Source organism: Caretta caretta, chromosome 6, assembly GCF_965140235.1.
Source record: "Caretta caretta isolate rCarCar2 chromosome 6, rCarCar1.hap1, whole genome shotgun sequence".
NCBI classification, from domain to species: domain Eukaryota; kingdom Metazoa; phylum Chordata; order Testudines; family Cheloniidae; genus Caretta; species Caretta caretta.
In genome coordinates this window covers 40,617,558-40,641,951 of record NC_134211.1, presented here as the reverse complement: position 1 = coordinate 40,641,951, position 24,394 = coordinate 40,617,558, and the positions used below count along the sequence as shown (strand labels likewise).

The 24,394-nt window shown below is 39.0% G+C and overlaps 1 protein-coding gene across 4 annotated transcripts in view; it reads right to left on the bottom strand.

The window, feature by feature from the left end:
• The window catches only part of DCDC1 (doublecortin domain containing 1), a 418,164-nt gene that overhangs the window by 184,000 nt on the left and 209,770 nt on the right, over positions 1-24,394 (bottom strand). For all 4 annotated transcript variants that reach the window (XM_048854576.2, XM_048854579.2, XM_048854578.2 and 1 more), the window contains 3 exons: positions 13,878-14,044; positions 8,498-8,623; positions 6,057-6,162 (listed from right to left, as the gene is read on the bottom strand). In XM_048854576.2, the coding sequence (XP_048710533.2) occupies positions 6,057-6,162; positions 8,498-8,623; positions 13,878-14,044 (399 nt within the window). The remainder of the gene's footprint in view (positions 1-6,056; positions 6,163-8,497; positions 8,624-13,877; positions 14,045-24,394) is intronic.

Below are 24,394 nucleotides of genomic sequence, written 5' to 3'. Positions count from 1 at the left end.
TCCCAGCCTGAAATGAGATATTAGATAAGAATAGTGATGTGGGAAAAATGTGTTGTTGACTTACTTCTAATCCACTCCCTTCTGAAAGCAAATGGGGTGGAGCATATTGTTGAGGCTGGCAAAGCAGCAGAAGCAGAACAAACACACATTTGGCACAGAGATATTTGATTTCATATTACCCGTTAGCCAGCAGCAGGCAGATCTTACAAGGGAATCCCCACAGTTATTGAACAATGACAACGAATATTCTACTAATCCTCCTCCAAAGGTTCCAGGCTTAAGACAGCACTCTTACTCAACCTCACTATTATAAATTGCTACCAGATATCAGAGGTTTCACCACAACTGGGTGGAAGATTGGTTGGGTTGGAATTAGACACAAGTATCATTATGCTGTGTGCCTCTTTGTATAACACCTGCTGCAAGCCCCTATATTCTTGTTATCACTACCACAGGTTTTAATCTTTTAACATTTGGTTTAGTGGTGCAGCAGTGAGGAAGAACTGGCCCTTTGTATTCATCACAGGCTGGCACCCAGGACTAACACCATGCTGTTCATCAGGAGATAATAAAGCTGGACAGTACCCAAGTGACACTAGATAAAGAAGCAACAGCATGTTCCTCTCACCAGCCTCAGATCATGTTAAAAACCTGCAGAGCTTGGGGCAATGGCACCCCATAGAAGCAACACTGGCCATTAACATTCTTATTTGAGATTTCACCTTCTTTATTATATTTGATAGTTTTGCTTCAGTGCTTTGTCATAGCAGCCCATGACAGTGAACTGGAGAGATGTGACTTGAGTGAGTTAGTGTGTTCAAAAAAGCATTAGAAATTGCCTTGAAAAATTATATTAATAGCATGTGCTGTGATACGCTAAGCTGTACTATCACATACCACTCAGTACCTTGTTTCTATGACACATACTATTAAACATAAGCCCACAGATAGAAGCAAGCAATACATCCATTCCACCCGCCAATAAAATTACTACTTTAAAATTTTTCCTTTCAGAAAAAAGGCAAAGGGATAAAGCATATGGTGTAGCCATAAACAATAAATATTGGAAATTGTTCAAGCAAAGCCAAGTTATCATAGAGAACAACATCTGAAAATATTCATTTACTAACATTAGCTGAGACTTGGTCTGTAAAAAGGGACTTGTTACTTTACTGTTATTATTTACAGCTAGTGGTTCTCAACCAGTGGTACACGTACCCCTGAGGGTATGCAGAGGTCTTCCAGGGGTTACATCAACTCATCTAGTTATTTGCCTAGTTTTACAACAGGCTACATAAAAGCCACTAGTGAAGTCAGTACAAACTAAAATTTCATGAAGACAATGGTTTGTTTATACTGCTCTATATTCTATACACTGAAATGTAAGTATAATATTTATATTTCAGTTGATCTATTTTATAATTATATGGTATAAATGTGAAAGTAAGCAATTTTCCAGTAATAGTGTGCTGTGACACTTGTACTTTTATGTCTGATTTTGTAAGCAAGTAGTTTTTAAGTAAGGTGAAACTTGGGGTATGCACGACAAATCAGATTCCTGAAAGGGACATAGTAGTCTGGAAATTTTGAGAGCCACTGATTTATACAGCACTATAAATATGCATTTAAGTGAGCTGACTGTAGGTATTTCAGCACATTGTGAATGATGCATTTTTATATTGAGGAGGAATTCTCCAAGGGAGTGATAGCACTGAAGTTACAAGGGCAAATTAATTGACTGAAAGCAATGTAAGGAGGTGCAAATTACACATCTCTTTGAGAGCTTGGGCCTTGTGGAGGAGTCACCCTGAGAAGGACAGGTGAAAATATTCGCTATCCTCAACCCTGTTTCCTGCCGGCAGTAATGGTAACAGATTTAACTATGGACAGGGCATTATAGGAGCCTTACTGGTAGAGGCTGCTCAGAAGATGTACTGAATCCATGCATTGTTTAACCATTCTGGCCACACCTTTTTGGCTTCCTGGAGAGGGCTGGCCCTCTAGAGGCCTTTTGGTAGAGGAGACGTTGTTGCTATTTCTCAGTTCTGTAGTCTTGCCTCTCCTCTAACTACACCCCTAATGACAACAGCAGGGAAGTTCTATGCCACTGAAGGTTATCCCCTGCAGTAGGGTGATTCTCCTCTGCCCAGTTACATCAGCTTTCTAACCAGAGTCCAAGCTGACTGTGTTAAACTTAAAGAAAATATTACTTTATTACTTTCTTTCCTTTTGTAAAATTGTCTTTCAAGAGATGACTAATGACCAAGTAAGAGAAAGAGATTGATAAATATGTGGTTCTCCTCTCACTTATATCAGTGTAATTCAAGAGTAATTCCAATAAAATCAGTAGAACTACACTAGTATATAACTGGTGCAAATGAGAGGAGAAACAGGCCACTGGCATCAGTGCTTTCTGCAACTACTATAGGGAAAAGTGGCAAGAGAAAAAGTTCTCTTATTTTATCTTCCTCCATGTGAATTTTTTTCCACGCATTGCAATAGAGAATGTCCAAGAAGATGATTGGTCAGCATCAATTTTTTAAAAAACATTATCTAAAGTCACATTGCTGCTGTCTTTAATGGGCTATAAGACCGATTCTTTTAATTCAAAATTACTTGACTTTGATAAAAAGTAGAATCTCTTGGTGGATGTACAAATGCATTGGAATTTAATATTGTAGCGTGTCAGAGAATGATAGCTTAAAGACTAATTTGAATTATTAATATAGTGCTACTTCATATCACAGAATAAAGAGAATAACCTCAAAACAGCTAATATGTAATATTATTGAGTTACCATTATCTGAAGATTTTTAGAATTTATACTAGATGCTGAATTCAAGGTGAGATTTTTAAAAGCACCTGAAGTGAGTTCTGAGCACAAATTGACATCCACTTGGGTGCTTCTGAAAATCCCTCCTCTTCACCACACTGTTAAATATTTTAGAATCCCATTAAAGAATAGGTCATCTATCATGCTCAGAAATGTGACACTCATTTCTATTACTGACAGAGAGACAGTTATACAAGTAGTGCATAGGTTTTCTCAAATATAAGGGATGATGGGGGTTCATATTTTTTTGGACTTGGCCAGGATTACTACATCATGCCAGAGAAGATTTCTGAATCATTGATCAGAGTTTCTATCAGTAGGCATTTAGGCGTCACAGTATTTCTTTTCTGGCTAAACTGCATTATTGTTGAACACTATATTATATATTGATAATATAATAAGATTAATAATCTTCAACAAACACAAATAGCTTAATATTCAGAATATATATATATATATATATATATATATATTCTGAATATGAACCTGCTGTAACTTTTTTTGAATGAGTACCAAAATAAAAGTAGTGACGACAGATTTGGATGAATGGTTTGGAAGATGATGTATTGTTTCATATTTCCTGAATATGAATAGTTTAGTTCCTGAAAGGAGAGTTGCTTGGATAGCTATGCTTGGATTTCATATCTTCTTTAAAACAAGATATAGAAACTTCAAGTGGGAATATTGTCAAATGGTGGTAGCAATGACTTACTTGCCGGTGAAACAACATGTAGCAGTGCAGTGTGACTTTTTTCTTAGTACTCTTTTTTAATATTGACAGCCTTCGTGTGACATGTTTAGAGGACTTGAATTTGACAAAATAATTGTATTAAAAGTATTAAACTGTTAAAGCAGGACTCAGGTGGTACTTAGGCCATGAGCTGGATCTCTGCATAGGGTGAATTTTATCAAACGTTGATTGACTGAGTAGAATATACAACTTCCTTTAACATTAGTGGGAACTGAGGACTTAAAGCCCTATACAGCACCTTGAAATTTTACCATTATGTCACAAATATGAGTGGAAACAATTCAGGAACTTGTGCACTAAAGTTTAAATTGCTCTTCATATTTAGTAAAAGGTCAAGCATATAGAAATGTATGTGAGTTCCAAAATTATAGTTTCTCCAAGACTTCCTTTGTTAAAAGTACAATATGATGAATTCCACAAAAGCAGTGTGAATGGACAAATAACCTGACCTGAGAAAGTGCCCAAGGATGACATCTGCTGATGGCCATCTATCCCACCTTGCTGATGTACAGGCCAATCTTCCTCACCGGTGACAAAAGAGCAACAGGTTGTAATTGTCAGGGTTATCTGTAGCCCCAGATGTACGCATTGGGATTGTATGTCATAAATTCTACTCAGTGGGAAATGTTTTATTTTTAATCTTCTATTGACAAGTAACAGCTAGGGGTTGAGCAATAATATCTACATCTGAAGGCAATTTTTAAGTGTATGTATCCAGAACATCTGAGCCTTTTCCTTTTTACTGTGTAATCTTCTTAGTGTCTTCTGCACCTCATTGAGCTCCAAGGTTCGCAAATACACAATACTGTAGATATCCAGCATCTCTGCCCTGAATTTAGCTTTAAAGGAGTCTCTCTTGAGAATATCAAATTATCATTCACAATACACTGTTCACCCCCAGATGTGTAATTGTTGAATGCTCTCACCCTGTTTCAGAATGGATAAGCCTCAATAGGTTAGTACAGTTGTAGTTTTTAAGCTTATATTAACTATCCCATTCTCTTTCTCCTAAGGTTTGTTTCTCATATTTTATTGTAGGTAGTTATTAGTAGTATTCAGATGTTTTATCTTTTACCCTATTGCTGATCTATAGATTTATGCATCTCAAGGTCACTTTGGAACCTGTTTATACCAGACACTAGAAGCATGATCAATACATCATGCTAATATATAAACAATATCAGGTAACATAAAAATGGTGCTTTAGATAACCATAGTTTAAACACAGTAAACTATGCTGTTGCCCCACTCCACAGAAAACAACGCTTTGCATTGTCACAGAAGAAGCCCTGCAGAATACAGATTGGTGCAGATTGCTCCCCTAAATGCCTCTCCCGGCATCATGTCTGTGTTCCCACATTGCAGCAGAACTGGTGCAGTTCTGCTGTCAACTGAACTTTATTTGCCATTGGGGGTCAGGAACAAGGTTTGTCTCAATATTATTATTTGTATCACAATGCTGTGCTTGGCACTGTCTAAAGTGAGAGACAATCCCTGCTCTAAGGAGTTTACATTTTAAATAGACAAGAAAGACAACATGTGGAAGAAGAAACAGGCTCAGGGAAGTAAAGTGACTTTCCCATGATCACACAGCCAGTCAGTGGTTCAGTAAAGAATAGAATGCATGTCTTTTAAGCCCAGACCACTTCCTTCTCCTCTGGACTAAGCTGCCTCTTCGTTTGTGAAGAATCTGTGTGAAGAATCTTTAACTGACTCAATGTAAAAAGGTGCATGACAGCTTTAAAGTTGTACTCTATTCACTTTTCGAAATAAACTTAAAGTAGTTACAGTAACTGACTTAATTTAAATGATTTGAACAATCAAGATGACTTTACTCAGGCAAGACAAGAGGTTTTATATGAATATATTAGATTAGGACCTGGGTCTACTTTTTCAGTTACCAGATATACTTGATTTGATAAGTGAGGCTTATATGCTTATTCCTTCTGTATCACAGTACTTTAAATGCAAACAAAAATTACAGTATCAAAATGAAATTCTGAACTCGAAATTTACACAAACACCACCAAAATATAAGCACCAAATAATACTTACTATATTAGACTAGTTTCAGAGTAGCAGCCGTGTTAGTCTGTATTCGCAAAAAGAAAAGGAGTACTTGTGGCACCTTAGAGACTAACAAATTTATCTGAGCATAACCTTTCATGAGCTACAGCTCACTTAAGCTTATGCTCAATAAATTTGTTAGTCTCTGAGGTGCCACAAGTATTCCTTTTCTTTATATTAGACTAATAATTTGGATTTTCTTTCATTTAGAAATCTATTGTAAAAAGCAAGGATGTAAATATGTTAATCTTTGGAGTGTTTGCATTTATGGGAGACTTGTTACATCAATAGAACTGGAACATTCAAAATGTTAACTTGCACAAAATAGGAAGTGAAGATTAGGTATATAAAAAGTCATACTTAATCTTGTAACAATTTTGTGCTAACACAAAAGAATATGCTTACCTTGTGTTGTATAAAATGGCTATCCATGTCCACCTTTTCCAAGTTTTGAAGTGTCTGGTGATTTGTGCACTGGAAGTTGTCTGGAAATTCTGTACAAGTTTCCCAACTGAGAATAAACAAAGGCATTAAAAGATTCTTTATTGGGACTTTTTATTTTAAGACTACTACAGCTTCTATATTTAAAATAAAAATTACATATTTTCAGATATGTTAAATGTGTGTTAGCATATAATTAATACTTACAACCAGTAAAAAAGAAAAAGCAATGCTTAGTAGAAGGTGTGCTAATTTAAATATTATAAATTATACAGAATCTTAAATCAAAGTTAAACCTAAAATCCAATGGACAACATTTTGACACTTTAGTCCCAGTTGTGTGATCCAACCAAATTGTACTTGGTGCAAGGAACCCAAAGGGGTAGAGAAAAGATGGTTTTATACTACTTTTGCTCTCTCCTGATCAGAGGCCATTCATGGACTAATTTGACCCCTAGTGCAACTTAAAGCAGTTCCAAGATTGCTTTTAATGATGGCAGGAGTAATGGCCATTTCAAAACCCAGGAATCACTGGAGTACAGCAACAATCCAACCACATTCTATCTCCTAGTCACATTTCTAACACCTGCCCTACACAGTGAGCTGCAGAGTGGGGGCAGTGAGGGTGATACCGACCCAACTTTGCTGGCTCTTTGCCTGAAGGGGAATCCTTGGTTGTCCTGATCATTGGGAGTTTTGCTATTGACTTCAATGGGACCCAGATTTCACCCAATATTTGTAAAAAACCACAATTTTTGTGTAATGGGAAGTAAATTAACAGGACAACAAAACTGTGCACATTTTCATTTTTAGGTTGTCCCTTTGTTATATGAAAAGGAGATGTTACCCCCTACTGATATAAAATCAGAAATAAAATTAGCTCTGATCTACACATTTTAAGTCTACATGATTATATAAATGTTTATGCTTATGTAGTCATACACTTTAGACATCCCACATATAAAAGTTTCTCATGTGGTGCAAGACTCCCTATTTTCCTGTCCCTCCTATCTCATCCAAGCAACAGTGGGTGTATAAGGGACAGCAGGATCTGAAGGCTACAGCGAAATGGAAGCTGTAGCTAGAGCCTCTCAGAGAGAGGCATCAGTACTTTGGTGGACCTTAACAATTCTGCAGTAGGCAGAAAGGTGGGCAGTACCAACAGAGAATAAAAGAGGAACAAATTTGATAGGCTGCTATTGTTATGCAGTAGGGATTGGAAGGCAGGCTGCAGAATCAGCAGAGTGAAGTGCATTTTTGATTGTGACAGTTAGTCCTAATTAAAATTTTTTAAATTGATATGCACATGTAATGGTGGAAATATAGGCTCTGATTTTGCAGACATTTATGCAATTGAGTAGCCTTGATCAGGTGAGTAACCTCTTTAAATTGAATCGGACTACTCACATGCTTAATGTTATTTACTCATGTGCATAACTGTTTCCAGTAACGAGGCCCAGAATATGAAATTTACATAAAGTATTGAAAAATGCACAAGCAGCTATTTAGCTGACTACTTTTATTTTCAGCATTTTAACATGTTAAAATGAAATGTTTAATAGGTAAATGTTTTAAAATGCATTTTGGCAAACGTAAATGCAAAGTCTTTTATTTATATTTATATTTCAATAAGAGTACTGGAATTAAAATATATTAGTGACTCAACCAGGGGTGGATTAGGGTTTTGTGGGACCCCGGGCCAGAGCAAGTGGGGGCACCTCCCCACCTCTTCTGCCTGCAGTCCCCCTCCCCCCCGTTCCCCATCCACTGCCCCAGCACTCCTCCGGTGAAATTTTATAAGGACACTCGGCACTCCTGCCAGGGAGTGAGGACAGCAGGGTCAGGGAGTTGGAGCTTGCCCCGCTCCACCTGCCTGCCCGTCACTCTAGCCGGGGAATGGGGTCAGGGCGCGATGGCTTTCCCCACTTGCCTGGCACTCCAGCTGGAGAGTAGGGTCAGGGCGCGGGGGCTTGTTCCGCTCCACTGGCCCGCCCAGTGTTCCAGCCAAGGGCACACATTTTTCCGGAGCCCCATGGCCCGTTGGCCCAGTGGCTAATCCGCCACTAGACTCAATACTACTTTATTGAAATTACCCATTAAACTGTTGCAGAAAAAAACATGGATAACAGCCTCCTACTTATTTTAGTCACATCTTGTAAAATTTGAAGGATGAGGTATAATAAATTTATTTTTTTACAACTATTGAAACCTCATTAAGAGCTGATGATGAAGTACTGATGTGTTGTACTGTGCACGGAAATAATGCTAGAAATTGTCACATTTATAGGAAGATTTGCAGACTAGCTTTTCAACATTTTAATCGTCCTCTATATGTCTCCCTTTCTTTCTCTGTAATCTTGGATTTAGGGTTTCAGAGAACTTTGAAAAAGCAGAAGTTAATATACTTGTCACATCCAGGCAGCAGATCAACATTAGGATCCAGAAGAGTTTTATAAATAACTGTGATACCATCCTTTTCAGCTGCAGTCACTCTGTCAAAGGTCAAACTTAGAACACGGTTTAAGGGAGACCTGCAAAATGGAAATAAAATCAAAGCTGATCTTTCTGAAACGAAATCACACAGCTTCAAAAACAATAATGAGATTATACATACAAAGGCAGTGAACATAATGGAAATGCTGTTCAAAGAACAAAGACAGAAAATATTAAAACCCCTGCATTTTATATGTCGGAAAGAACTTCTAGGTTTCAGAGTAGCAGCCGTGTTAGTCTGTATCAACAAAAAGAAAAGGAGTACTTGTGGCACCTTAGAGTCTAACAAATTTATTTGAGCATAAGCTTTCGTGAGCTACAGCTCACTTCATTGGATGCACATCCGATGAAGTGAGCTGTAGATCATGAAAGCTTATGCTCAAATAAATTTGTTAGTCTCTAAGGTGCCACAGGTACTCCTTTTCTTTTATTAGTAATCTAGTAGCCAATCTGGCTTTAGTCTTTAGTTCAGGTGCTTCCATCTCAGATACTAATTCTCTCCCCAGCCATCTTCTTGTCTTTATTAACCTATAGGTTATGGACAGCAACCAAATTGAATTAGTCTTGCAAAATTAGCTCTTCTACTGGAATAAATAACTATTTGGGGAGAAAGAAATCAGTATTATGATCAGCACCCAGGTAATCATCTAAGGATAATTGAATAAGATTGTAGATTAATGTTCATGAACAATAACTAAATAATATAAATATATTTTGATAAAACAGAGACAAATTATGTATTATTTTGTCAAAATACAATAATAAATACGAGTTTGTTTAATTAGCTGAACCTTAATAGGAGAAATCCAGTGAGGTTTGTGACTAATAGATCAATCCTTAAACTGATATATTCCTTTATAGGTCTCATAGTTGTAAGCAACATTACATTAAAATCTAATAAAGCATGATAACTTTCACATTTATACTCTTATTAGTAAAGTTTCTTTTAAAGGGACACAGTCAACTTTTAAAATCCTATTTCCATATTAATATTTTTACTTACAAGTAACAACTAGAATAAGTAAACTGAAATAAATTAGAGATAAATATATTTTCTCTATTTCTTTTCTAATTTGTTTACTTTGTGCATTTGATAGCACTTTTGTATATTCATAGTTTGACTGTACAGTGGAAACAATGAATCAATTTCCAGTTGTTCATTTGGGTCTTTTATATAGCAACAAAGGAAAAAACACATTCAATCAGAGCTCCTGGCTAAGAGTTTGTGGTATGTATGTTTTTTTTTTTTTTAATGTAAGAGGTATTCAGGGGGCAGCTGAACTTAACAAAAATACTTTTATTTCATTTTGGTGAAATTAGCCAGTTTTGAGTTGTCAATGTCACTTTAAACAAAGAAAACAGTAATACACTGACCAACAATTCTAAAAATGTGTCAAAACACACGTATAAGGAAATGTATGCTATTTGCATACTCTCCTACTCTGCTTTTGAGGGAAGCAAGAGTTTGAGAAATTAGAAAAAGCAAAATTATTTTTAAAATCAGACTAATATACATTTCAATTGTTATTTATCATGTTGTAGTTTATTATCCATTGTTATGGAAATTATTAAATACTATACTACGTTAACTTAAAGCTGGCAATTAGAAGATGTATAAAAGAATGGCTAAGAGAAGCCATTTTCTAGAATATTCACTGAAAACAATGGTTGTATTTTCTGTTTATTCCAAGAATGAAGCCAGTGACAAGTTCAGTTTTGGGTGAAACAGTTATATACAGGAATTGTTTGTACAGAAATTTAATCTGTCATAATACATAGGAAAAGTGAAATGTCATCAATAAACTACTCAATTACTTTTTCAGATTGCGCTGTACATCCAGAGACTTGCCATAAATCTGACATAACCCTGTTCCCAGCAGAGTAGAAGTGTAAAGAATTAGTACTGAAACAAAAAATAGATTTTTGTTTGCGAAAGGAAAAATAAGAGAACTTGAATAGGTATTCATCACAAGATTCAGAGTAGCAGCCGTGTTAGTCTGTATCCGTAAAAAGAAAAGGAGTACTTGTGGCACCTTAGAGACTAACAAATTTATTAGAGCATAAGCTTTCGTGAGCTACAGCTCACTTCATCAGATGCATGCAGTGGAAAATATAGTGGGGAGATTTTATATACAGAGAACATGAAACAATGGGTGTTACCATACACACTGTAACAAGAGTGATCAGGAAAGGTGAGCTATTACCAGCAGGAGTGTGTTTGTGGGGGGCGGGGGGGGCAGGGACACCATCATAGGGCCTAATCGCATCAGCCACACTATCAGAGGCTCGTTCACCTGCGCATCTACCAATGTGATATATGTCATCATCTGCCAGCAATGCCCCTCTGCCATGTACGTTGGCCAAACTGGTCAATCTCTACATAAAAGAATAAATTGACACAAATCAGACGTCAAGAATTATAACATTCAAAAACCAGTTGGAAAACACTTCAATCTCTTTGGCCACTCAATTACAGACCTAAAAGTGGCAATTCTTCAACAAAAAAAATTCAAAAACAGACTCCAACGAGAGACTGCTGAATTGGAATTAATTTGCAAACTGGACACAATTAACTTAGGCTTGACTAAAGACTGGGAGTGGATGTGTCATTACACAAAGTAAAACTATTTCCCCTTGTTTATTTCCCCCTTGTAAACTGCTGGAAATGGCCCACCTTGATTATCACTACAAAAGGTTCCCTCCCCCTCGCTATCCTGTTGGTAAGAGCTCACCTTTCCTGGTCACTCTTGTTACAGTGTGTATGGTAACACCCATTGTTTCATGTTCTCTGTGTATATAAAACCTCCCCACTATATTTTCCACTGCATGCATCCAATGAAGTGAGCTGTAGCTCACGAAAGCTTATGCTCTAATAAATTTGTTAGTCTCTAAGGTGCCACAAGTACTCCTTTTCTTATCACAAGATTGTGTTCTTAACTGATGCTGAATATGTATAAGTAAATATGAGCTCTATGCAAAACTTTACATATGAAGTTTATATTATGTCTTGTATATTTTACAGTTTTCTGACTGCACAGCAAGTTTTATTATTACTGTTAATAATGTATTCTATGGCAGTGCCCAAAATCCCAGTCAGAATAGGAGTCATATTGTGCTAGCCACGGTTCAAGCACAGATATCAAAGAGAAGAAGATAAGCAAACTGCTTCCTTGACAATAATTAATGGAAACAGTGAACTGTTTTAAACGCTTGTAAAATCATGCTAAAATGCTGGAAATAGCTGATTAAGTTTCAAAATGTAAGCCCCCAGAAAAACTCATAATAATTGCTAAATCTTATCAGTAAAACAGACCGAAGTATTGATAAATGACTATTCAATTATTGACTTCAATGGGAGTTTTGCCTGGATGTGTTTCATAGTGTTTTACCAGTCTGAATACAGGAAATACTTAGCCCAAATAGTTAGAAAATGCCAACATTAAGTCTGTGTTTTGTAGGATTCTAGATAAATATCATGGTCTTGACCAGCTAAGAATTAGGATCCAGATCCGTAAAGATATTTAGATGCTTAAAGATGTGGATAAACATCTAATGGGACTCTCAAACCTAGGCACCTAACTCCCTTTGATTTCAATGGAATTTACGCACCTGCGCACTTGTGATAATCCTGTTATGAACCTAATTGCATCGTTAGGCACCTAAATACCTTTTAAAATATGGCCCTATGTGTCTTATTCTCATTTAAAAACAATATTCCACATAACGTTATTCATTGGATTATTCTAATTTTCTTTCTGCTTCTTTATCACTTTGTCCATTTCAAAATAAAAAATATGATGTCACCATAGATTTAATCAAATTATTCGTCTTTAATCTGCTTCTAAGTAACTACAAAAGGTACTTAGTAAATTAGTCAATAATTGATAACACTTCAGAAGTTATCACGGATTCCAAGTATGCAGCTGTATTCTAGTCACAATGTAATTAGATTGTCTTCAAGGTTGCTAGTGATAAAACTCACAATATCTTTAGCAAGTATTCCGTCAATTATTTGAGCTAAAACATGTTTAAGTACTTTTTATTTAAAAGTCTGTTGAAACCTGGAACAGATTTTCTGCAATGTGTTAAACATGTTCAACGTTATTTTCAAATCAGTGTTCCAGATATTCTTTACACTTCTGAATTTACAATAAGTTTAGTGCATTAACATCACAGCCCCTCACTACTTTGGGCTTAGTTACAATCAAAATAATTCTCTAGCTCTTGAATTTTTTCCAGGGTAATGAATAAAACTGGACTACTAAACACCGTACTGTACAACATATATTTAAAATTCTCCTTCAGCATTTTATTGCTGTATTGATTTGCAATTACCAACCATGATGATTGTTCAGTTCTTCTGAACAAAAATGATCAAAAATCCTAAACTCAATTCTACCTGGTTATAGTTTAACCACAAGAAAGCATCAAATTATGTTAACTTAATTGAGAAAGTAATTTTCAATTGCTCATACAGTACAACAATGAGCTTAAGGTCCTTGACAACTAGTTTTAGACATGATCCCAGATGTGTCCTGTCAATACACATAATTTCACCATAGTTCAACAAGATCTCAACAGGCTAGCACAGCAGTGAATAAATTTGTAGCGCAGCCACTTTTTCCTCAGGAAATAAGATAATTTTTTCCAGGAATTAACAAATCTAAAAAGTTAAGCACCCCTCAAACATCTCCAGAAATTATTAGGAGATAACACAACCAAAGTATATCCCCTTTAAAAAACTTTGGTAGCCCAGTCTTTACAAACTTTATCAATTTATCTTTCACTCTACCATCATTGGTGCTTAAGAGGTTAAGACTTTATTTGTGAAATCAGAGAGAGGTAGTGGGGAATGATGTTGTCTACTGCTTCATAAATCTTGCTTAAGATCCTTTTCAATTACCATCCATTTCTCCTTTAAAAAGGGACAAAAAAATAGAGGAGTGGAAACAGGTCAGGGCAGTCTGTGACAATGACAGTGTGATGGGCTTGGACCCCCTGTGGTGTTTCCATCTGCTATCATTAAGGTGACTATTCAGACATGAAAAAATCCCTCTTGCTGTGCTGACAGGCAGACATCAAGAGCTATGACAAGGCATTAAGACAGAAAGTCAGAGACAGAGATGTCATATTCCACAAACAATACTGCCGCAAACAAGACCTCTGAAATTTTCTTGGAATTTAAAATAAAAATAAAAGGGGTTTTACCTGGAGGTTATCAAACTTCCTCTTACATTAGGTTGACAACGAAAAGATTGCTGACTGTCACGCAGATAAACATTTAGCTCTTACCTGTAATCTTTACCATAAGAAACCCAAATTTTTTGCTCATTCTTCAGTAAAAGTGGGTTTTTAATTTCTTGTCCTTTCTCATCAAAAAGCCGGGCAGGAATAAGATTGAGGCCTGTTGGTTTGAAGTCTGCTGAATATTGTAGTTTTTTGTGAATCATATGCAGCAGCTGGCAAGAACAAAGCAAACAAATAAATAAACTAAAAATGTGAACATCTGTAATAAATTGTTTGTACTCCATAACAAATGAAGTCCAAACAAATGATAATTAAATTCATATAGAATGTTAAAAGAAGTGTGAAATGACTGCAATGTTTATCTCAGTGTAAAATAACAAAATGAGCACAGGCTTTTAACCGGCAGGGGGTGCAACAGGATTATGATTGAGCTCTGACCCTTTGGCACAGAAACTAAAAGCAGATGTGACAGTTGTACAGAACAAGCATTTAGCTTCTACTTACTATAACAGCTCTCTTTATAAAGGTTATGTTTTTCCTGCCTACATTTGGAGCTACGTTTTGCTCATGTTTTTACTGAGCTTGTTCAAGTTTTACAATGAGTGCTCTCCACCCTCCTGCCAAACCATAGGTGATCAATAGCTGAACAATAATATTGCAAGCCTCATTTAACAATTTCTGTACTATGTCTGTTAACTTGCCCCTGCCAGATTAGCCATAATTAGCTCCTCTGTGAATATAACATTTTTATGTATTGCATTGTTTCTTTTTCAGAAGTTGGTTCTCATCTCCATTTGTGAACTTTATTTGATTTTACATGACTGCACTTCAGTCTTCATTTCTGCCATGTAGTCAGGGCCTTTCCAAATTTCTGCACCTTCAAGATCAGTTCTGCGGCAAACATTACTGGACTGCAAATTCTGTGGGCAATTTGCCATTTCAAGGCACAGTAATGGTTCCCCTGAATATTGTAGGTTTCAGAGTAATAGCCGTGTTAGTCTGTATTCGCAAAAAGAAAAGGAGTACTTGTGGCACCTTAGAGACTAACCAATTTATTTGAGCATAAGCTTTCATTTATATACACAGAGACCATGAAACAATACCTTCTCCCACCCCACTCTCCTGCTGGTAATAGCTTATCTAAAGTGATCACTCTCCTTACAATGTGTATGATAATCAAGTTGGGCCATTTCCAGCACAAATCCAGGTTTTCTCACCCTCCGCCCCCCCCCCCCCCCCCCACTCTCCTGCTGGTAATAGACCATCCAAAGTGACTCATCCAAAGTGACCAAAGTGTGGTCTCTTTGGATGGGCTGTTACCAGCAGGAGAGTGAGTTTGTGTGTGTGTGGGGGGGGGGGGGGGGGGGGGAGGGTGAGAAAACCTGGATTTGTGCTGGAAATGGCCCAACTTGATTATCATACACATTGTAAGGAGAGTGATCACTTTAGATAAGCTATTACCAGCAGGAGAGTGGGGTGGGAGGAGGTATTGTTTCATGGTCTCTGTGTATATAATGTCTTCTGCAGTTTCCACAGTATGCATCCGATGAAGTGAGCTGTAGCTCACGAAAGCTTATGCTCAAATAAATTGGTTAGTCTCTAAGGTGCCACAAGTACTGCTGAATATTGTAGTCACTTCATTCCACTCCCCCTCCCTTTTATCACTCTGCCTACAGAAAAGCACTTTCCCTGCACAGACACACACATTCTGTCTTCCTTGCCAGCTCCTACAATTGAACACAACACTGAGTTGCTCCTTTAGCACCTATTGGAGACACTAAAGATGCATGCTCATTATGGAGGCAGGCAGCGGAAGTCAGAGCATGAGATAAAAGTTCTCAGTAACTGCTTATTCTTTATGCCAAATTATACATTTAAGCACTTTTTCTTTTTACTTGTCCAATTTGAGTAGGCTGGGGAGAAGGAAGAACTAAAAGTATGTGGCAAATAAGGAGGTGACTAAATACTTGGCAAACAGTGGACCCTGGTTAATGTACTTGGAGATTTTTGTCAATTTTTTTCCAAACTTGCACGTTGACTAGTTTCACAATCCGCTAAAACAGGACACTCGAGGAAATCTGGCTGTTCAGGTGGGACTTTTAATAGAGTTGAGAATTCTTCTTGAAAAGATGAAGGAAATCCCATAAGTTTAAAACACATTTAATTATTGTTTTGAAAGCAAACACTTAAATACTTGATGAAAACAGTTTTTTCAATGTAGGTGACTTGTAGCTGAATTATTGACCTGTCTGCCAGTTATCCCTAGGCATAGATGAAATAAGCATCCAGAGATTGATTCTTATTTACACTGAAACTCCTTTTACACAGCTCTGGCACTGTAAAGAGGTCTTAATGTGGGAATCAATTATATTTACACTTAATTTAAGGCCTCTCTACACTGCCAGAGGAATGTAAAAGGTTTTTAGTGTTAATGAGAATAAGGTCTGTAAAGTGTATTATATTTAACTTCTGTCTGGTGTTTTAACATAAACGTTTAAAGTAATTCACAGAACTATGGAAAGTGCAAGTTTCCTCTGCAACAACTCATAAGATATCTGCACTGGGTGCAGTAGGGGCATTGACGTCTACACCATTTAAGCCATTCTTATAAGAGAAGATGCTGCTCTATCTAGGAGCAATTTGGAGTGGTCTCTGGTTGTGCTGGAGAGGTGATCATTGAGTACAGATAATTTAACATGACGGAATGCTTAGACATTGGTATGGACACTTTGCCTTACGTGTAGATACAAAGCCTGTGTACACAGACACTGCAAGCCTCCTAGCACAGAAATAGATTGCAGTGTAGACAGAGAAGCACTGCTTACACAAGAAGAGGAAAGACAGACTCCTCCGCACAGGAGGTAGGATAAATGAGATGAGGGAAGCCACATGATGCATGAAACATGGAGACATAACCTCTCGCCATGCAATGTTGCGCTCTGGGCACATGCCTAAACTACCACTGTGTTATATGGACATCACATTGGACCCTTTTTAATGCAGCAACTGCACTGGAACCCACCAAAGTTAATACAAATGTTATTTAATCCCCAAAATTGGACTTTCAGGGATGCAGGATGGAAGGTGAAAAAAACAACCCTATACAGCAGTTTGCCATTTTTGCCTGGGAAAATTCCTTTCAGATTCCAAACAAAATTTGGTGATCAGCCTCGCTCCCAGCATTATAAGTGATCAAGCTCACCAGATAAGGAAAGGGTGAAGAGGATAGGTCTGGAACAGAGTCCAAAATGGCTTCTTGACAGCAGCAACAAACAGAATCCCCTCCCACCCACCACCAGGCAAGACACAATCAGCTGACCCATCAAGGTCCACTGACCAATGACAGCAGAAGTGGGCAGAACTGTCTCCACTATCTGGATACCATGCGGCAGGGAGGGAAGGGGGTGGGACTAACAGAGGGTGTAGGGAAACAAGAAAGAAGTGGCACCTTTCCCCTCACCTATATACACATGCTGTAGGCCATCAGGAGGGGGAGGAAGAACTAGGGGATCACGTGTAGTACTGCTTCAGCTGCTCATACTTGAGCTCTCCCCCTCCCTGCCCACCTGGTGAGGGCAGAGAAGATTGTCCTCATTGTCCTGGACCCATCAAAGACACACCCCTGGCTAGTGAGTGAGCATGGTATTATAGTACACTTAGTTTTGTTACTATAGTACAAAATATATAATGTGGATCATTTTGATGTTCACATTTATCTATTTCAATTGTAAACCCACATTTTTCTGATATAATGCACAAATCCTACTGTGTTCCTATACTGTAGTATTGGTAACATTAATATAAAACAAAGCATATTGTTTAATTTATGAAAGAGTTAAATTACATCTCCTTAACTGCAGGCACAGAATCTTGGTCACTTGGTTGTTCCTAGCTAGGATCACTGTCCTCAGAAAAGTAAGCATGACATGAAGGGAAATGTATGGTTAAAGGGACTGTTAATGGGATACTGCATTTTAATATCTAGTCCAAACATTTGTTTAACTATTTGTTTCCATTCAATCATTTGCTTTCAGTCCAGATGGATAGCAACTAAAAACTATTACAAATTTTACCAATTTATCACCAAAGAGTTTTAAAAGAATTGACTGAGGAGTTCTCAAACATTGATGTTGATTTTTAACAAATCTTAGAATGCTGAGGAAATACCAGAGGACTGGAAATAAATCTAATGTGCTTATAATTTTAAAAGAGTAAATGGGATGATCAGGATAACTATAAGGAAGTTAGCCTGACACTGGATGCTGGGCAGAATCATGGAAAGACTGATATGCGATAACAACAGTGAAGAATTAAAGAATGGGAGCATACTTAATGTCAATCGACATGGCTCCATGGAAAATAGGTTGTGTCAAATAAACTTGATTTTTTGATATTACAGGTATGGTTGAAAAAGGAAACTGTGTCAATGCAACTTAGGCTTCCGTAAGGCCTTTCTCTTAGTATTGCAGACAGATTAAAAATTAGTACTATCCAAAATCAATGTACTTTATGTTAAATGGATTAAAAATTGCCTAACTGATAGATCTCAAAAAGTAACTGTAAATGGGGAATCATCTACTGGGCATGTGGAGAACTGGGCAATATCTGTATTATCTTTATGAATATCTTTATCAATTATCAATAGCACCTCAGTCTATCTGGGTGATATGATCCTGCCTGAATGCCAGAGTTAAATCAAAGGAGGCTGTGAAGGGAGAAACCGAACAGGAAATTAAAAAATGGAAAAGAAAAGGTTTTTGAGGAAACCATCCATAGCTAGGTTGACAAGTTTACCTTTTCTGGGCTGAACCTGGGATCACAGGAGATCCTAAGTCTCAGTGATGCTGGAAAAGGAAGGAGGGTTTGAGTACACACACACACACACACAGAATGGTGAGGAATCTGGGCAAAGCCAAGCAGATAGAAAGAAGATGTTTGTACACCAGTGCAAGGAGACTGGGTAACAAAATGGAGGAACTAGAACTACTGGTGCAGTTCTATAATAACCAGATATTATAGGGGTAAAAGAAACATGCTGGAATAGTAGTCATGACTGGAGTATAGGTACTGAAGATTACGTGCTGTTCAGGAAAGAGAGAAATAAAGGTAAAGGTGGTGCAGTAGAATTATATAGTAATGATGCAGAGACTGTAAAGAAATTAGAAGTAAAGGCATGGATAAAAACAGAATCTATTTGAGTCAAAATCACTTTGGGGAAGAAAGCTATCAGAGGTTCCCCTGGGATAGTGCTTGCGGTGTTTTACAGACCCCCAGGATCAGTTTAAATATAGATAGAGACCTCTTTAATGTTTTTAATAAAATAAATACTACTGAGAATTTTGTGATTATAGGAAACTTTAAATTCCCAGATATAGATTGAAGGACAAATGCTACTAATAGTAGGGCCCAGATTTTCTTGGATGTGATAGCTGACAGACTTCTTCACCAGATAGTCACTGACCCAACAAGAGTTGATGCCACTTTAGATTTGGTATTGGTGAGTAGTGAGGATCTCATAGAAGAACTGGTTTGTAGGGGACAACCTTGGTTCGAGTGATCAGATCTGCAAATAGGGTCCTTGATTTCAAAATGGCAAACTTTAAAAAATTAAAGGCATTAGTTAGGGAAGTGGACTGACTGACCTGGACTGAAGAACTCAAGGATCTGAATGTAGAGGAGGCTTGGAATTACTTTTTCAAAGTTGCAGGAAGTATCTGAAAAATTCCTAGGGAAGGGCTGCAGACCAAGCTGAATGAGCAAGCATCTCAAGGCCAGTAAGAGAAAGCAGAATAGAAGATGGGATGGATCATGAAGGAAAGCTACCTCCTGGAGGTCAGAAACTGTAGGGGAAAAGTGAGAACTGCCAAAAGCCAAGCACAGTTGGACTTTGAAAAGGGAATTAAAACGAATAGTTAGAAGTTCTATAGCCATATAAGTAAATAAAAAAAAAACAAGGAAAAAAGTTGGGAAACTACCTACAATGGCTTGTAGCTGATCTGTAACTGCTAGTAGCAAATATCCCCAATGGCCGGTGATGGTACACTACATGGGGAAGGCTCTGAGTTACTACAGAGAATTCTTTCCGAAGTGTCTAGCTGTTCGGTCTTGCCAAAATGTGCAGGGTCCATCTGACCACCATATTTGAGGTCGGGAAGGAATTTTCCTGGATCAGATTGGCAGAGACCCTGTGGGGTTTTTTGCCTTCCTCTGCAGCATGGGGCACAGGTCAGTTGCAGGTTCAAACTAGAGTGAATGGTGAATTCTCTGTAACCTGAAGTCTTTAAATCATGATTTGAGGACTTCAGTAACCCTGCCAGAGGTTATTGGTCTATTACAGGAGTGGGTGGGTGAGGTTCTGTGGCCTGCAATGTGCAGGAGGTCAGATTAGATTTTCATGATGGTCCCTTCTGGTCTCCAAATCTATGATTCTGTGAGTCTATGATGCATGCAGGACAGTCTGCTTTTCCCATCCAAAGATAGGAGTTAGCTGGGCTGAGAGGAATTTACAAATGCCAACAAAGAAAGATGAAGGTGTAAGAAAGACCCAGGGGTAGAGGCCTTTTTTTTTAACCCTTTACTCTATGTGCTTTGTATCTTTGGGGGAAGGAATAAAAAATCAATAACTAATGCTTTGTTTTGAAGACACTGTTTTCCAATCACTTTAATCAATTTGCTCGGCACAGTTACCAACTGCAGTTGGGCCTGTGGCATTAATAAGGTTGGGAAACCAGAGTGATTGGATCATGTCATACTGCCCAGTGTGAAGTGCAGGAAGCTAAGCATGTCCTATAAAGGATGCAGTCCAGAAGGACTAAAAGGGGACTAAGATGAAGATCACTCTGTAGCCATTACAGGGTGTTTCTAATAGGGTCTTGCAGAGATCTATTATTGGCCCATTGTTATTCAAGATTTTTAGCAATTATTTGGAAGAAAATAAAAAATCATTGCTGATAAAAATTTGCCAATGACACAAAAATTGGTGGAGCAATAAATAAAGATAGTGACAAGTCAGTTTACAGAACAATCTGGATCATTTGGCAACCTGAGCTCATTTGAAAAGTATGCATTGTAATACATACATCCAGGGGTGAAAGTAGGATGATACGGGCCAGTACGGCATTGTGACGTTGCATCCTATAATGTTTGAAAGAAATATGCTTATGAATGTAAATATGACATAACTGTAATATGTTTTATGCTACATATGCCATGTAACATATCTCTGCAAAGGTTATGATCTACTGAATATATTCATCCTATTTGTATGCATGTATCATTTTTGTATTCAAAGTTATGAATATTGGTTGTATACTTGTTTGATTTTAAGTAGCCTCAGTGAAGCAATTGGTCAGCTTCTTGAGAAAAGACTGTTCTCAGTAAGTGCCCAATCAAGAAACACTTAATCTGACAATAGACTTTGATAGATGCCAATTCACATCTGAGCTTTTCTCTGAACGTTCCTGTAGAGAACTAAGTCATACAAGGACATGTGACTTGCCCAGGTGACTCCAAAACTCCATCTTGTAGAGGGGATTCTACACAGGGGAAGGGAGGGGTTTCCACCAACAAGAAAGAAACTATATAAAGCCCTGGGAGGCCCCTCCATTTTGTCTTCAGCTGGCTCAAGAGGTAGCCTCTTCACCCCCAAAGGATACCTTAAAGAAACTGGAACAAAGAACAGTAACTACAGAGGTGGGGGTAATTGCTGGCCCCAGACTAGTAGGAGGCTAGTCTGTAAAAGAAGCTTGTTGGAACATCTCTGAGGGTGAGATTTCATCTGTAATCACTTTCTTACTGTATTAGGCCTAGACTGTTGTAGGAACAGCAGTGATCTGTATGCTCTGTATAACCTGTATGCTCAAAAGGTCTGTTACACTTCCCCCCACCTTTTGTCTCCTCTCCCTATTTTAATACCTGTGAAGTGGTTTTCCCCCCTACCTCCTGGAATGCTTGTGGAATGAATGGGCTGCTTGAACAGCTAGAAGATCAGAAGAGCTCCTAGGTAGACAAGAATATGGAACTCTAACTAGGTAGCAATCACACGCCCAAAGCATGGACACTGCCCGAGGTGGAGTGTGACCAACCAAATGCAGCCAAGTCATCTCTAGTCAAAGGCCATGAGGAGCAGGTCCTTAAAAGGGGAAGGGGCCAGGAGGGTACACACAAGGTTGTACCTCCAGTAAAGGCCCTTTGCCCAGACCGCCTGGCCAATGGTTCACCGCATTACATTCCATCATGCCTTGGGAAGACTTACCTTCATCACACCATCCATTGCTGCACCATGGGACACTTACCTTGAAGGATCCTGACATCTCCAGTGCCGTGCCTGTCCTGGGAGCGTGAGTATGCGTGTGTGAGTGTGACCCCCCCGGCCCCCTTCTTTTGAACTTAGCTATCAATATAATGAACGTGCTACTCTCTGCCAGACTCTGGTGGGTCATTACTCCTCCCTAAACTTACTAGCTGTCCCAATTTCAGGTAACAGACTTGCGTGTTTTATTTTATTTTGCTTGATAATTCACTTTGTTCTGTCTGTTATTACTTGGAACCACTTAAATCCTACTTTTTTGTATTTAATAAAATCACTTTTTACTTATTAATTAACCCAGAGTATATATTAATAACTGGGGGGGGCAGCAAACAGCTGTGCTTATCTCTATATCAGTGTTATAGAGGGCGAACAATTTATGAGTTTATCCTGTATAAACTTTATACAGGGTAAAACGGATTTAATTGGGGTTTGGACCCCGTTGGGAGTTGGGTATCTGAGTGCTGGTTTTTTAAGCTGTTTTCAGTTAAGCCTGCAGCTTTTTGGGGGACGTGGTTCAGACCTGGGTCTGTGTTTGTAGCAGGCAAGCATGTCTGGCACAACCAGGCCGGGCACTGAAGTCCCAAGGTGGCAGGGAAAACGGGCTCAGAGGTAGTCTGAGCACATCAGGTTGCAGTCCCAAAGTGGGTTTCTGTGATCCAACCCATCACAGGCGTACCGGTAAGAAGCCGGTACCAGCCCCTACGCAGCCGATGTTAAAGCGCTGCCACGGCAGCACTTTAACGTCGCTGCCCCTTTTGCCGCCCCCCACAGGGACCTTACTGGCAGGGCCGCCAATGGCGGGATGCAAAAGGAGCAGCTGCCCTGGGGCCAGCAATTTAAAAGGGCCCAGGGCTCCTGGACACCACCGCTACTGCAGCAGGGGCCAGAGCCCCGGGTCCTTTTAAATCGCCACTGGAGCCCCAGGCAACACAGGCCAGGCAGCATGGATGGCCTGACTGGAGGAGGCTGACCTCTTCTCCCCGCTTCTGCTCAAGGTTCCACCCTTTCTGGGGGCCCGGAGCCGGGGCCCATACCAGTAAGTGTTTAATATTACTTTCACCCCTGCATGTATCTATGAGCAAAGAATGCAAGTCATAGTAACAGGATGGAGGATTGTACTCAAGAAAGCAATGACTCTGAAAAGGAGTCATTGTGGATAATCAGCTGCACATAAGCTCCTAATTGGATGATCTGGTTCAGAACTAATGGGATCCTTGGAAACAGTAGCAGGAATATCAAAGAAGAGAGTGGTGATGGTATCTATGTATAAGGCACTAGTGAGGACAATACTGTGTCCAGTTCTGGTGTCCACACTTCAAAAGGGGTTAAAAAAAGAGCTACAAGAATGATTCAAGGTTTGGAGAATATGCCTTATAGTGAGAGGCTAAAGCAGCTCTATTTAATTTACCCAAGAGAAGATTAATAGCTGATTTGATCACAGTCTATAAATACTTACATGTGGACTTGATTTCTGATATTAAAGGGTTCCTTAAATTATCGGACATACATACAACAAGATACAATGCTTGGAAGCTGAAGTTAGACAAATTCAGACTAGAAATAAGGCACATTTTTTAACAGTGCAGGTAATTAACTAGTTAAACAACTTACCTAATGATACAATGCATACTCTCACTTGAAGTCTTTAAATCAATGAATGACTTTCAAAAAGATATTCTGTAGCTCAGGGGTGGGCAAACTTTTTGGCCCAAGGGCCACATCTGGAAATAGAAATTGTATGGCGGGCCATGAATGCTTGGAAAATTTGGGGTTGGGGTGCGGGAGGGGATGAGGGTTCTGGTTGGGAGTGTGGGCTCTGGGATGGGGCGAGAAATGAGGACTTCAGAATGCAGGAGGGGGCTCTGAGCTGGGGCAAGGGAGTGAGGTGCAGGGGAGGGAGGTGAGGGCTCCGGCTGGGGTTGCAGGCTCTGGGGTAGGGCTGGGGATGAGGGGTTTGGGGTGCAGGAGGGTGCTCTGGGCTGGGATCAAGGGGTTCAGAGGGTGGGAGGGGGATCAGGGATGGGGCAGGGGGTTGGGGCATGAGGAGAGACTCAGGGGTGCAGGCTCCAGGCAGCACTTACCTCAAGCGGCTTCCGGAAGCAGCAGCATGTCCCTTCTCCAGCTCCTACGCAGAGGTGCGGCCAGATGGCACACTGCACACTGCCCTGTCCACAGGCACCACCCCTGCAGCTCCCATTGGAGCACCAGAGGGGAGCCATGTGGCTGCTTCCAGGAGCCATGTGGAGTGGCC